This window comes from Oreochromis niloticus, linkage group LG4 (genome assembly GCF_001858045.2).
Source record: "Oreochromis niloticus isolate F11D_XX linkage group LG4, O_niloticus_UMD_NMBU, whole genome shotgun sequence".
NCBI classification, from domain to species: domain Eukaryota; kingdom Metazoa; phylum Chordata; class Actinopteri; order Cichliformes; family Cichlidae; genus Oreochromis; species Oreochromis niloticus.
In genome coordinates this window covers 30054406-30068475 of record NC_031969.2, presented here as the reverse complement: position 1 = coordinate 30068475, position 14070 = coordinate 30054406, and the positions used below count along the sequence as shown (strand labels likewise).

The 14070-nt window shown below is 40.0% G+C and overlaps 1 protein-coding gene across 1 annotated transcript in view; it reads left to right on the top strand.

Moving 5' to 3' along the window:
• cacng2a (calcium channel, voltage-dependent, gamma subunit 2a) overlaps nucleotides 1-5624 on the top strand; it is an 80724-nt gene extending 75100 nt beyond the window's left edge. Inside the window, exon 4 of the mRNA XM_003442603.5 lies at nucleotides 3575-5624. Coding sequence (XP_003442651.2) covers nucleotides 3575-4110 — 536 coding nt within the window. The 3' untranslated portion in view covers nucleotides 4111-5624. The remainder of the gene's footprint in view (nucleotides 1-3574) is intronic.
• Nucleotides 5625-14070: the final 8446 nt, after the last annotated feature.

Here is a 14070-nt window from a genome sequence, read left to right as displayed (position 1 = left end):
AAAGCAAAGAGAAGTTAACCTTTCGTGATATGACCATGTAGAGCAGGGGTGTCCAACTCCAGGCCTCAAGGGCCGGTGTCCTGCAGGTTTTGGACATGTCCAGCTGATTTAAATAGCTAAATGACCTCCTCAACATGTCTTGAAGTTCTCCAAAGGCCTGGTAATGTACTAGTTATTTGATTCAGGTGTGCTGACACAGGGTGATATCTAAAACCTGCAGGACACCTGCCCTTGAGTTGGAACCCCTGATGTAGAGAGATGGCTGAACGTTTTGGGAGGGGTATGTTACTGCATGTCAGGCTTTTGAAAGTCAGAATTCTTGTTTCAGTCTCTTTCAACAACATCTAATATTACCAGAATCCAAATCTGATAGCTACTTCACTCACTTTGATGAGAGGCATAGGTTCTTGTTCTCACCATAGCAAAGGTCATAACTTTAATTCAATGTGGAACTGACTAAGTAGTTTGGCTGTATTGCACTTTTTTCTTCCGATGTAGGTGTACTCAAAGCACCAACCTTCAAAGGGGTTCAAACAGAGCATGCTCAACACGTTCTACTCCAAACCTAACAGCCGTCTTATTCAGTCAATTACTTTTTTCAAATAGAAGGACCCTAAAACAGGTAAGACAGCAAAGGTTTTGGCTGAAATGTAAAATGTTAATAATGAAGAGAGATTTGAAATGAACCCCAAACTGAGATTTTGAATTCAATTCTTGAACTCACTTTGTTTTAAATTTTTGCTTTCCTCTTTCTTTTCTCCTGTCTTACAGCTCAACCTTCAACATCAACTGTCCACTATATCCAATATCCCTCTTCTACACATTTTTAAGATTAGGATTCAAACTTTCCTTTTTGCTAAAGCATATAGTTAGGGCTGGACCAGGTGACCCTGAATCCTCCCTTAGTTATGCTGCAATAGACGTAGGCTGCCGGAGATTCCCATGATGCATTGAGTTTTTCCTTTCCAGTCACCTTTCTCACTCACTATGTGTTAATAGACCTCTCTGCATCGAATCAGATCTGTTATTAATCTCTGTCTCTCTTCCACAGCATGTCTTTATCCTGTCTTCCTTCTCTCACCCCAACCGGTCGCAGCAGATGGCCGCCCCTCCCTGAGCCTGGTTCTGCCGGAGGTTTCTTCCTGTTAAAAGGAGTTTTTTCTTCCCACTGTCGTCAAAGTGCTTGCTCATAGGGGGTCATATGATTGTTGGGTTTTTCTCTGTACCTGTTATTGTACGATCTACTGTACAATATAAAGCGCCTTGAGGTGACTATTGTTGTGATTTGGCGCTATATAAATAAAATTGAATTGAATTGAACATACCCAAACGTCTCAGCTTTTCCTCTTTATTTGTTACTAGGGGTCAGTGGACTCAGAACAGATTACTGTCTAGAACACAGATCATCTGTTTTTACCTACCCACATGTAGTTTGTGCTCAAAACAACTACAAAATGCAGAGTTGTAGCTAAAATAATATATGGCTTTCGAACATAACTCCGACACAACAGAGGCTGCTGGGTGGTGATCAAAGATTTAAAGTATTATAATGATTTGCAGAATCTTCTGCGTCACAACTAGTACAAACCACCTTTCTGATGAAGATGATTATGATGATTAACTGGAGAGGTGATCTGTCATACAACCATCCTGTGAATTAATGAATTAGTTTGTGATCACATTCTCTGAGTCATTCAGTACGAATCAAATGAGCCATATCTGAGATGATGCAGCGGCCCTCGTTATAGTAATCTTTGACAAAAACCCAGTTCATTACCAGACTGTGAAAGTCCTTCAGAGTGACTTTGTGGAGGTCTCCCAAGAACCACTGATGAACTTCTTGGTCATGTTTGGAGTGATCTGTGCACTACACCTACTACTACAATTATTACCAAGGGACTGAACAACACTGTATTCATTGAGGGTAATCTGGAAGCTGGTAAACTGTTCCCCAACTTCGAGACTTAAAAGTGTGGACCACTGTATCAGATATGTCTGTGAAGGTTCTCAGTCATCCAGGTCATCGTAGTCAAAGGAGTTTGCAAAGAAAAGCTGTATCAGAGCACAGTATCTTGTTTTTGTTTTTTTGTTTATTTATTTATTATTTTTGTTGCAATAACTGAACTACAAGAAAGTTCTGATGGTCATTATTTTGAATATGAATGTTAACCAAGCAGGTTGAAAAATAACAGAACCACGACAGTTGTGGATAAGCATTTAAAAATGTAGCATTTCATCAGTTTACAGTGTAATTAGTCACATCTGCTATTTGAAAAGTACATATCATGTCTTTAGCATTTGATATTTTTGAATATTAACAGTGCAGTGTGTCATCAGTGGAGGCCAAGAAAATACTGTTGAACTGAAGAAATGTGCTTTTAAATTTAGCAGTACACAATTGGTTACCTAATTTTTTGTACAGTTTGTGTGACATGTTGTTGAGTTTTCAGTGTCCAGATGTTTGAGTTTTGTGTAATTAAAAAAGATCACAAAAGTGAACAAATGTGACTGTGTTTTACTCATTCCTTTTAGGTAATGTCAACTTATTCTCATGGGAGAGATGAATGAAAACTTTAAGTTCTAGTTACTAAATATTTTTCAGTTTAATTATTAAACATTTTACTTTTATTTTAGTGAAAAGGGTAAATGTGAAATGTAATCAAAATATTAGAGTTCTGATAAACTGAAACATTTAAGTTAATCAACAAGTTCTGCTAACCTCTTTGGGTTTACAGTGTACTTTAAAATGATATCAAGTGAATATGTTCACATAAATTTTTAGTTACATCATAGAGTGTAAATGAGGGAAGCTGCTTGCTTGGCTCTGTGTAAAGGTAACAAAATCTCAGATGAGCACCCTAATTTTTACTGCACAGACACGATGTTGGTGTTTTTCCTCTCAGTATTTGCTATAAAGTACTTTTTTAAAACTTAATGTTCTACACCATGAATTCAAAAGGCCACGCTGAAACGTCTCGGGCTGCTGGTCACCTCTTTCACTGCAGCTACAAGTCACTTCTTCTCTTGCCTTCCTTTCATTTCTCTTAGTCCTGTTGCTAGGCTAAAAACCACCCGTTGGGACTCATCTCTAAAAATATGGTGTCCCTGACACACTTTCCCGACAATCCATCTTCCCAGAAATACCATGTCAAACATTTCTGTGTGTGTGACTAAACTAAAAAGGCAAAGTAAGATATATAGATGGAGATGTAAATATATATAAATAGATCATATATTTGGATATATGTTCAGACACAGAATATATGCTTTATATCAATCTAGACAAGGCATAAATGTCCTTTTTTGCCACAGAAAGGGCAAAGATTAAGACTGTAATATCAGCCGTGTTGGATGAGGAGTTGGACAGGATTAGCAGACTGTGTACAGTGCATGAATCAGCACTCTAAACATATTTGGTGTGAGCCTGAATGTTAAGTTACCAGGATTAAAGGCTTGAGTTCATCTTGACTGATACTTTGTGTCTTGTTTTCTCTTTGTCTTTTATCTTTTTCTCCCAATAAATCGACAATTCTTCCCTTATTTTGTGCCCATCTTACATCTTCCAACGCATCAGGCCTGAGCAACATCATCGGGATCATTGTGTACATATCAGCCAACGCAGGAGACCCTTCAAAAAGTGACTCGAAGAAGAACAGCTACTCTTACGGCTGGTCTTTCTACTTCGGTGCCCTCTCCTTCATCATGGCTGAGATGGTGGGCGTCTTGGCCGTGCACATGTTCATCGACCGCCATCGACAGCTGCGAATAGGGGCGCGCGCGGCCGACTACCTCCAAGGCTCGGCCATAACACGGATCCCCAGCTACCGCTACCGCTACAGACGCCGCTCGCGCTCCTCCTCCCGCTCCACAGACCCGTCACATTCTCGCGACGCCTCGCCGGTGGGCCTCAAGGGCTTCAGCGCGCTGCCATCCACGGAGATCTCCATGTATACGCTTCCCCGGGACACCCTCAAATCCTCCGGCACACCAACCGCCACCTACAACTCTGAGAGGGACCACAACTTCCTGCAAGTCCACAACTGCATCCAGAAGGACTTGAAAGACTCGAGCCACACCAACACAGCGAACCGCCGCACCACGCCTGTATGAGGGAGTTGACACAGGCCAGGCCAGCACGGCGGAGACCAGGAGACACGGGAACCCCTGTGGGTGGAGAACGCCCCGGGAGAAGATGGATTTCCATGTTTATAGACATTTGTTCTTTTGTTCAGCTGCATGACTTTTCCATTACCATTGTTGAGAGAGTTTCAACAAGTCTGCTGTGTTCCTGGATTGAATGGCAGAGGACTGAGAGTGGGTCAGGATGTCCCAAGGAAGTGAGCTCTGTCAGGTATTTTTGAGCAGGGTTTGTTTGTGAGGTTCAGGGCATTGACAGGGAGGGTGGGAGGGGTGGGCATTTATGAGACAAAGAATTGGTTTCATCATTTCATTGCCCTTTGGTTTGACAGTATTGCCCCACAAGTTTGGTTGGAGCAACAGGTCAAGCTCCCCCCTCAGCCAGCCTGCCACCTCTTTTATTTACTGACTGATTTGTTCATTTTTTTTTTGCATTAAAACTGTGAATTGTTACAGCTTGGGATTCAGTAAGAATTACCCCAATCTGTAATCTCTAACAAAGGTACTATATATATATATATATGTATTACTTTTATAAATAAATTATTACGTTAATAATCAAGAGATACAGACTTTACCGAAGCAAAAAAAGAGAAAAAACACACACACAAAAAAAAAAAAACGAGTTAACTAAACCAAGTGCTGTTGGTAATACGAGAAAAGACTCTTTTAGTATCCTTTCATTCGAAGGTCAAGAACAAGAGATGGTCCTTCAGGTAGCAGCAGTACAGCAGCCGATGCCACCACAGGCAGATGCAGACAGTAGAATAATATCTTTTAATAGAACCTTCTCGTCTTTTTCTCGGTCCCTGTTCACTTTCTTTTTTTATATGGGGGGGTCGTAACGCGAGAGTCGAAACCCCTTAACAGAAAGAGCCAACAAAAGGGGGTTAAAGGTCACACAAAGCGAAGACTCCAAACACGACTTCTGCTAAATAAGAAAGGAAGGAGCAGAGGGCAAGGAAAAGAAGAGGACGCCAAACACAAAAATAAAAACAAGTTAAATATGAAATAGTACAAGAGAAGCTAAGTGACTCACAATTTCAGAAATTAAATGCATGCTATAAAATTACAGCAAATCTGCTCTTGAGAAACTTAAGTTTTAAAGGTTAATAATTATTAAAGGGGGGGAAAAAAGCAAAGGCGCTAAAGTATTAATGTTTTCATGTGTATTTTTCTTATGTTTTTTATTTATTTATTTAGTTCATTACTGCTTTTGTGAGACGAACCAAACAATCTACATGGAACAAAACTGCTTTTTTAAATGGTTTGGTCGATTTCTTTATAAATATATAAATATATGTATGTATGTATGTATTTTATTTTTAAAACTCACACAGCCTTAGTCATTTCTTTGTTTCGTTTGATTTTTAATGTGTTGTTCAAATTGAAAATGAAATCTTTAAAGGTGCCAAAACCGAATGATCCTATACTTGGATGCATCAAGTCCTGATGAATAAAATACAAACCCTAGGGGGAACAAATCATCACGTTTCACTGCGTGTCTCTACAACACCTTCTTGTTTGTCGCACTTGTCTGTCTGTCACATTGTGATATCTGAAATGTTGGTCTTTATTAGAGAAGACAGGAAATACAAACAGAATCAGGCTTGAAAGGAAAGTATTTGTCAAACAGAGCTGTGGTTTTTAGCTCTTTATAATGTTTTGACTTCAGTGTGAAGGTGACTTTTTAGTCTTTCATCCAAAATAGATAAGTTCAGGAAAACACATGTCTCGAGGTGCTTGATGACATGAGCTAGACCCCATGATATTACAGAGGGAACAATAACAATTCCCAACAAGCAGAGCTTGGCAACTGTGAGGAGTAAGAACTCACTTTTAACAGGAAGAGACCACCTGCAGAAGCAGGCTTAGGGAGAAGCAGAGATGTGTGACATGCCATGCCATTAAAAAAAACTCAAAGACATGATGTAATGGCAAGTGAACAAATGGGAAGCAGAGAAGAAATGCTAAGTGCATCATGCAAAGTCTCCCCACCAGCTCGAGCCTATAGCAGCATAACTAAAGGGTGATTCAGGGTTCTAAGGATAATCTTAAAAGTAGATGACATACCTCTCTTCTAGCTGGTGCACCATGGCAGGAGCCTGGTAACTAAAGGCCCCGCCTCCCACTAGAAACTCTAAGAACTACAAGTCTGCAGTCTTTTTGGGGAGAAAGATCTTGTATCTGGATTTACAGGAAGCCAATATTTAAGAAAAGAGACATATAATCACTCTGTGGTTCCTCACTGTATTATTGGAGCCCAAAGTCTAATACTGATTAGACGTTATGATTCAGAGATTTTTAGGACAACATATAATAATTTCAGTTTTGTCAGTATTTAGAATAGTTTAACTAATTTATTTGTGTTGTCTGGCTTCATAGAGTACTACAAGTGCATATTCAATGTATGCAGTGGTTTTTGTTTTCTTTTGTTTGTTTGTTTTTTCAATAATATCAGCTAAAGTTTTTATATATATAACGAGAGAGGAATCAGTCCTTGTGCAGAACCCTGGTGAACTCTAACTCTGACTAACTTTTAAGGACTTTTGAAGAGTCCTGATTTATTGGAAGAAACTGGAATGTGTCAGATAAACAGGATTCAAACCAACACTATTTACTACTGTGGTAGACTGAAGTCTCTGTAGTAAAATGCTTCCAAGAAAAATGTCAAATACTGGAGGAGAAGCGCAGAGGTGAGTAACATCCACATAGTCATTTTCTCATTTTTATTTGAAGGTTTAATTATTTAAGAGTTTGGCAAATCCAGTATTTCACAAGGAAAGAGGAAAACTACAATAGATGCAGATCCTATAATTACAAAGCAAGATTAGGTGAAATGTGGAAAAATATTGTGAAATTATGGGGGGAAAGGTTCCTCTCTAATGCAGGCTACTCCTTTTCAACACGCAAGGCTGTAAAAAGAAGGCCTTTGTAGTAAAGGGTTGAAATCCGTTTTTTAAACCAATCAGCACTTGACCTACAGCCTTGGTACAAGATCTCACATCTGCCTATAGCCAAAGACACAAACAGGTCCAGGATCAGAAATCCTGTCAAACTTGTGGTCTGAAGCTTCAGCTGTCAGAGAGAGACTGTCAGAGACTGAATATAGTTTATATTTTTCTGCATTTTGGAGGGTACACTGAACAAACTATAAACTGTTTCTGTTTACTGTTAGCCATCAGATACACTGATGATGAAATTCAGAAAAAATGATTAAGTCCACTTTAAGCACACACTGCTTGGCCAACAAAAGTCACTCGGATTAAATAGGTAACTGGATAATTTCCGGAGTGATTAATGTGCTTAGGATCGTTTCTACCATACGCTAATCTCAGGTTTCTTCAGCTGATCGGGTCTCGCTTCAGCAACGTTATGTGGTGAAAAAATTAGGTCAGCTGACCACCTAGATATACTGAATGACCAGGCTTTTCCATCAATCGATTTTTTTTCTTCCCTGATGGCACAGGCATATTCTAAGATGGCAATGCAGGATTCATCAGGCTCAAATTGGGACGGTGTGGTTCAGGGAGCATGGGGCATCATTTTTCACACAAGGATCGGCCACCGCAGAGTGTAGACTTTAAGTCCAATGAGAATATTGAAAATCTATCATCAATGCAAGATTTTGGTAAATAAATAAATAATGCAACATTGGACTGAAATAAATGTTTTAACTCTGCATACAGACATTTTTTTCATCTTTTCTTTACAGAACCATTTTGGTGTTAACCTTATATAGTATATGGAATAAAGAAATGCTGTCAGGAGTTTGATAGAGGGCTATTTTTCAGACACTGAATTTCTATACAAAATATTTGCTACTTGGCATCTTCCTTCTAAAAAATATTGGCATCAGCCTTCATACACCCATAAAAATAAAAGCTGAGCTGTCAGACATAGAACCTTGTGTGCTCTGCTAAAATCAGGGCTTCAGCCTGCTGTTGTAAAATTGTGTTAACACGCTGTAATCGACCACTGGGAGCCGCAATCCAAAAATATCACCATCGGCCATCAAATGTCTGACTTTACCGTGTGTAAAGCATGGCAATATCTCTGTTTAACAAAAAGCAGCTCAAACCATAAATTTACAAAACAGGCTGTCTGGGAGTTTTAACTCTTGTGCTTTACAAACACAGCTCTTTTATACAGTAGTGAGCACATTTGTTCCTCTTTCCTTTCTTTCTAAAAAGCCTCAGAGAAGCCAGCATGTTCGACGCAAACAGCAGCGGCATCTGTTAGATTTGTATTGTTTATTGACATTTATGCTTAGAGATATTTACTCATATATGCTTAGAAGTATATAAGTAGGTGTAGATTGGTAGAGGGTTGATCCTTAATAGTCTGCAAGCTTTGTGTGCATTCCAGAGCTCTCTGACTTTCACACCCACATTTTAGGAGCATGGGAGAGGTCGTACCTTGTCTTATTGTTTTATGGTAGGATAAACGTATCTATATCTGTTCTAGGCTAAGTGCCTTTTGTTTAGATGGACGGCTCTGGGGAGTCTTCCTGGGGTCACAGTTTGACCCCCACACACAGATACAAACATACACACACACATACACACACACACAAGGTATTCTTTGTTCACATGTATACCTATATAAGAGGTCATATGTTAATGAACCTATGCATATTCATGTAACCACAATAAAAGAGCAGTGTTACGGGAGAGCGGACGAGAGCAACTGGGGTCAAGCGAAGGAACGGCGCCTGTCCAGTTCTCTCCCGTGCACGTGAAACATAAAGAATGTTGCCTACTCGTGCCTTGCTTGCTGTGGAATTACATTGCCTTCAACGTTCCAGCGAATAGGTTCAAGCTACAAACCTATCAGCATCTTTCTGCATCGAGGCATCCCCAAGAAAGAAACACGGGTTTGCAATAACACAGTTCTACCGGAGGTTTGCCTGCAAAGAGAACATCCAACACCTTTCTACACCACCAGCCTAAAAGCATTGCTTTCAGAGCCTAAAACACTGCTGCAAGTGTGTATGAGCGTGTGAAGTGCTAACAGACTGTACGCTGTTGAAGCAGGTGTACAAAGCAAATCTATTTGTGAGACAAAAGGCAGATTGTTCTTCAGCATGTGTTTCTTGTGCAGAGACAAGTCAAACCACTGAAATAAATATAAATAAAAGGATTTGCAGACTTCTCTGTAAAAATATGCTCTTAGATATCCTCTAAGCTCTGGACACTTTCAGATTCATCAAATAAGAAAGAAAAGTTTCTCTTTAAAAAATGTGCTGAGATCCTAATAAGCTATTATCTGAGTTCACGGACACGAGCTGCTCCCCATAAATTTGAGGGGAAAATATGTCAACGTAGCAGTCTAAATGAATAGGGCTTCTTTATGTATAGCCTCCTTTATTCAGAATTCATAAGCAGAAGCCATTTTACAAGCCTGGATTACATTAAAGAGAAAGTAAGTGTGTGTGTGTCCGTGTGTGTGTGTGTGTGCATGTGTGGCGTGCACATCCTGGGGAGGCGGCTTAGAGGTACAGCTTCCTCACAAAGCAGCACCTGGCCTCAGTGCAGCTGTCTGAATGTCACATTTTTAATATGTTTTAGGAATGAAAAAGTCTTTTTTTATTATTTTTTTTACTTTCCCCTCTCAGCTTTGCCCGAGTATATCATCTTCATTTTGTCGTGCTGTCTTCTCTGACTTCTCTCTCATAACTTTTTCCAAATCAGTGTCTTGGCTTGTCACGCTATGCAGTGATTTGGACCTGCCAGACAGTAGGCAGACACGGGGCCATAAATGTCTGTGAAACAATACATCAACTGTGGTATCACAGATTGGAAGGGCAAGGACAAGTTTAGCCCTTATTTCTAATTTGGAGAGAGTTTAAGTTGTCACCTTTTAAATCATTGTTATTCAGGAAAGGTGTCCTCAGGCTTCGCACTAGGTTTCAGTCTTATTTTACACAAATACTGACAGTCCTTGAAAGTTCCAATACATAAATTTGGTTGGAAACCAAAGCCTGTTAACACTTATTGGCCAGTTTGTTAGGTAAACTTCTTCACCTACTTGTTAAAGCAAATAATAATCAATCACATGTGAGCAAGACAACAGACTGAAGTTCATGGCATGGTTAGTAGACACACTGGAGGAGTTTTGTCAGAGAAGACATAACCACTTGTTACAACTAAAGTATGCAGAAGAGCATTTCTGAATGCATAAAACAGTCTTGAAGCAGCAGAAGACTAAGCCAATTTGCAGAAAAGTCCACATTCACTAGATCTCAGTCCAACAGAGCACCGTCAGGATGTGGTGGAACAGGAGATTCACATCCTCTGTAGCTCACAGATGTGTGATGCTGTCATGTCAACATGGACAACAGTGGCCTTGCCCATAGAAAACCCATATAGAAGCAAGAGTTCCCATAGTCCATGTAGGATAAACGTAACTTTGCCCCATGCACATAGCTCCACAGGTCACCTACAGCTACACGCTGTGGGCCCACAGAGGCAATTTTATTCATATAGCGCCAAATCTCAACAACAGTTGCCTCAAGGCGTTGTATATTGTAAGGTTAAGACCATACAATAATACAAAGAAAATCCCAACAATCATATGACTCCCTATGTGCAAGTGCTTTGGTGACAGTGGAAAGGACAAACTCACTTTTAACAGGAAGAAACCTCCAGTAGAACCAGGCTCAATTCTGGATTTAACAGGGCCAACGAAAAGAAATCAATACAGGAGAAATCTGCTCTCTCTTTCTAGTCCCTGTAAGTACTCTTCCTGCAGCATTTTGGATTAACTGAAGGTTTTTCGGGAGTTTTTAGGACATCCTGATAATAATGAATTACAGTAGTCCAGTCTAGAAGTAATAAATGCATGAACTAGTTTTTCAGCGTCACTCTGAGACAGGATATTTCTCATTTTGGACATATTGTGTAGTCCTACATATTTATTAAATACGCATTGGAGGACATATCCTGGTCAAAAAAGACTTCAAGATTCCTCACAGTGTTACTAGAGACCAGTGTAAAGAGTAAACATCTGGCTAGACCCTGCATTTCTAAGATTTTTAGGACCAAGTACAATAACCTTGGTTTTATCTGAATTTAGAAGCAGAACATTAGATATCATTCAGGTCTTTATGTCTTTAAAATATTCCTGCAGTTTAACTAATTGGTGTGCGTTATCTGGCTCCATGGATAGATAGAGTTGGATGTCATCTGCATAGCAGTGGAAATGTATGCTATGCCTTCTAATTATAGTGCCTAAGGGAAGCATGTATAATGTACACAAAATTGGTCCTAGCACTGAACCCTGAGGAACTCCTTAATTATCCTTTGTGTTTGAAGAGGACTCTCCATTTACATGAACAAACTGGAGTCTATTACATAGATATGATTCAAACCACTGCAGCGCAATACCTTTACTACCTACCGCATACTCGAAATACTGTAATAAAATGTGTTATTAGTATCGAATGCTACAGTATCTAAAGTTGTACGCAGTGAAGAAGTAAAGATCTTAACAAGATAATCACATCTGTAGGAGTAGAGCTCAGGTAGCAGTTCTGCTCTGTGTTGGAGGTGAAGATGATAACAGTGGGTGAATTATATCGTTACACTTAGTTACATCACTTTCAGAAAGACATCTACTGTGATGAAATCGATTTCCCACTGCTGTGTAATCCATTATTGTAAATTTAAATTTTATTAGGAAATGATCAGACGAAAGAGGGTTTTCAGCAAATACTGTTAATTGTTCAGTTTCTATGCTATATGTCAGAACAAGCTGTAGAGTGTGATTAAAGTGGTGGGTGGGTTCTTTTACATCTTGAAAGAAGCCAATTGATTCTAATAATAGATTAAATGCCGGGTTGAGGCTGTCATTTTTAGTATCTACACGGATGTTAAAATCACCCACAATAATTATTTTATTTTTTAAAAAGTCCTGAGATTCAGGCAGAAGCTCTGAGTAAGACCCAGGTGGACGATAGAACAACAACAAATAAAACAGTTTTGTTTGTTTTTTTAGTTTCCTGGCTAGGGTGGTCAAAGCTAAGCATTGGGCTATAAATGAATTAAAACTCTGTCTGCGTCTTTGGTTGATTAACAAGCTAAACAAGTCACTGCTGGTACAACTGAGGAGGGAACCAGAGAAAAGAGTCCAACGTTGTTTTGGTAAAGTTACACAACAACTCAATATTAATTTTAGTGAGCTCCAATTGATGTAACCGGCTGTCATTACTGCATTATGAATTATAATTTTACAGAATTTATGTTTACCCTTAGCCAGCAGTTTTAAATTTCCCTCAGTGTCGCCTGCTCTGGTCCCTGGAAGACAACTGACTATTAAAGGAAGTGCAGTTTTCCACTTGCTGAATGACAACTGTAAAGTAGAACAATCGGAAGACTTTAAATGTTTACATACAGAGAGTAACTAGATGAATACACAGTTTTGTTTTCTTTGTATAGCAGGAGTTGTGCAGAGGGCCTGTATTGAGCGCTCTAGCACCAAAACTAATGACAGCTTCACCCTGCAGATACAGTAAATCATCACTAAAGTTTGTCCATGCTTTAACAATTAAGACAGAGAGCACAGTCTGAATCTAAGGAAGCAAATAAATAATCCTGAAAGTCAGTGAAAAGTCCTCAGATTTGACATCCAGGTAAACTGGAGTGCAAATTAGTCAACATCACCAGGTTCCTCTGCATTTAACCCTCTGCTCTCCTTCATTTTCCCCTTAGCTTCCTCTCCTTCCCTCCCTCCCTCTCTTTTGTTCCTACTGTGGCAATCAAAATGTCTCTGCAGTGCTGCACAATCAAAGACGTGGAGGGAGGGACTCTGGAGGAGGTGAAGAGGCCTCACCCTGCCTGGGTTGAGAATATTAACATCGAACACACTGGTTTTGTCTTTTTGCCAGAGCTTGGCTCTGTGTCTCTGGCAAGTTGCAGGTTACCAAACCATCAAACCCACTGGTGACCTTTGTGTGACTTGACTGAGGAGCAAGCTCCCACTGGAGCTGTTCCTCCCAAGATGCCGCCAACGTTATACTGCTAAGAAGCTCACAGTAGAAGTCCCACATTTACTCTCTGAGAATTAAATGTGTGTGTCCCACATTTATTCTCTGAGAATTAAATGTGTGTGCAGATATCCATGAGTGTTTGTATTTTTTTTTCCCATTTCATGAAAACACTGGATCTGCATGAGCAAGCATGTGTGCGGGTACATGTGTGTGTTGTTTGTGCTGACCATGGAAGAGTTGCTGACAGCGCTCACCTCGGGTTATTTTTGGGTCATGTAGAGTTGAATAGCAATGGAGAGCTTTAAGCAACCAGCTGAAAAGAAAAAAAAATCAGTGGAGCAAACATAGTCTGAAATGACACATTCACATCACCCCCAGTGCTGATACGTACAAGCAGCAAGAAGCTTCATCATATAGACCAAAGAGCAGTCTAGGCTGTGTCACTGCTGTTTCACCAACCATCTGACGCTTTTAAATCCAACTCTTAATAGAGGACTTTTTTTTTTTTAAAGACGGCGATATAAAGAGGAAGAACCTAAGTAGGCTACAGCACACAAAGTGCTCTGGGATGCGTGAAGAAAATGCAGTGTTGTGCTCTGCCCTCTGGTGGTACAATGGGAGAAGGAGTGCAGAGCTGCTGCCTGCTCCATCAGCTCAGGGAACGCCGTGTCCATGAACGGGCCTGGAATACTGATGCCACAGTGCAGGGGTGCAGGAGCTGCAGTCTGGCAGGCCCCAGAGAAGCACTCAGATTCATTGTCCTCTACAGAGACACAGACAAAAGAAGACCACTGACTTGTCTGTGAGGCCTTATTGCCCTAATCAATGCTGAACGCGATATGGTTGAAGAGTTTTAAGCCTCAAAAAAGCCAAAAATGTCTACATCATTTGATGCCTGGGAGGAAGAAGAGAAAATGCTCTCAGCTTGTTTATGCCTTTTTTTC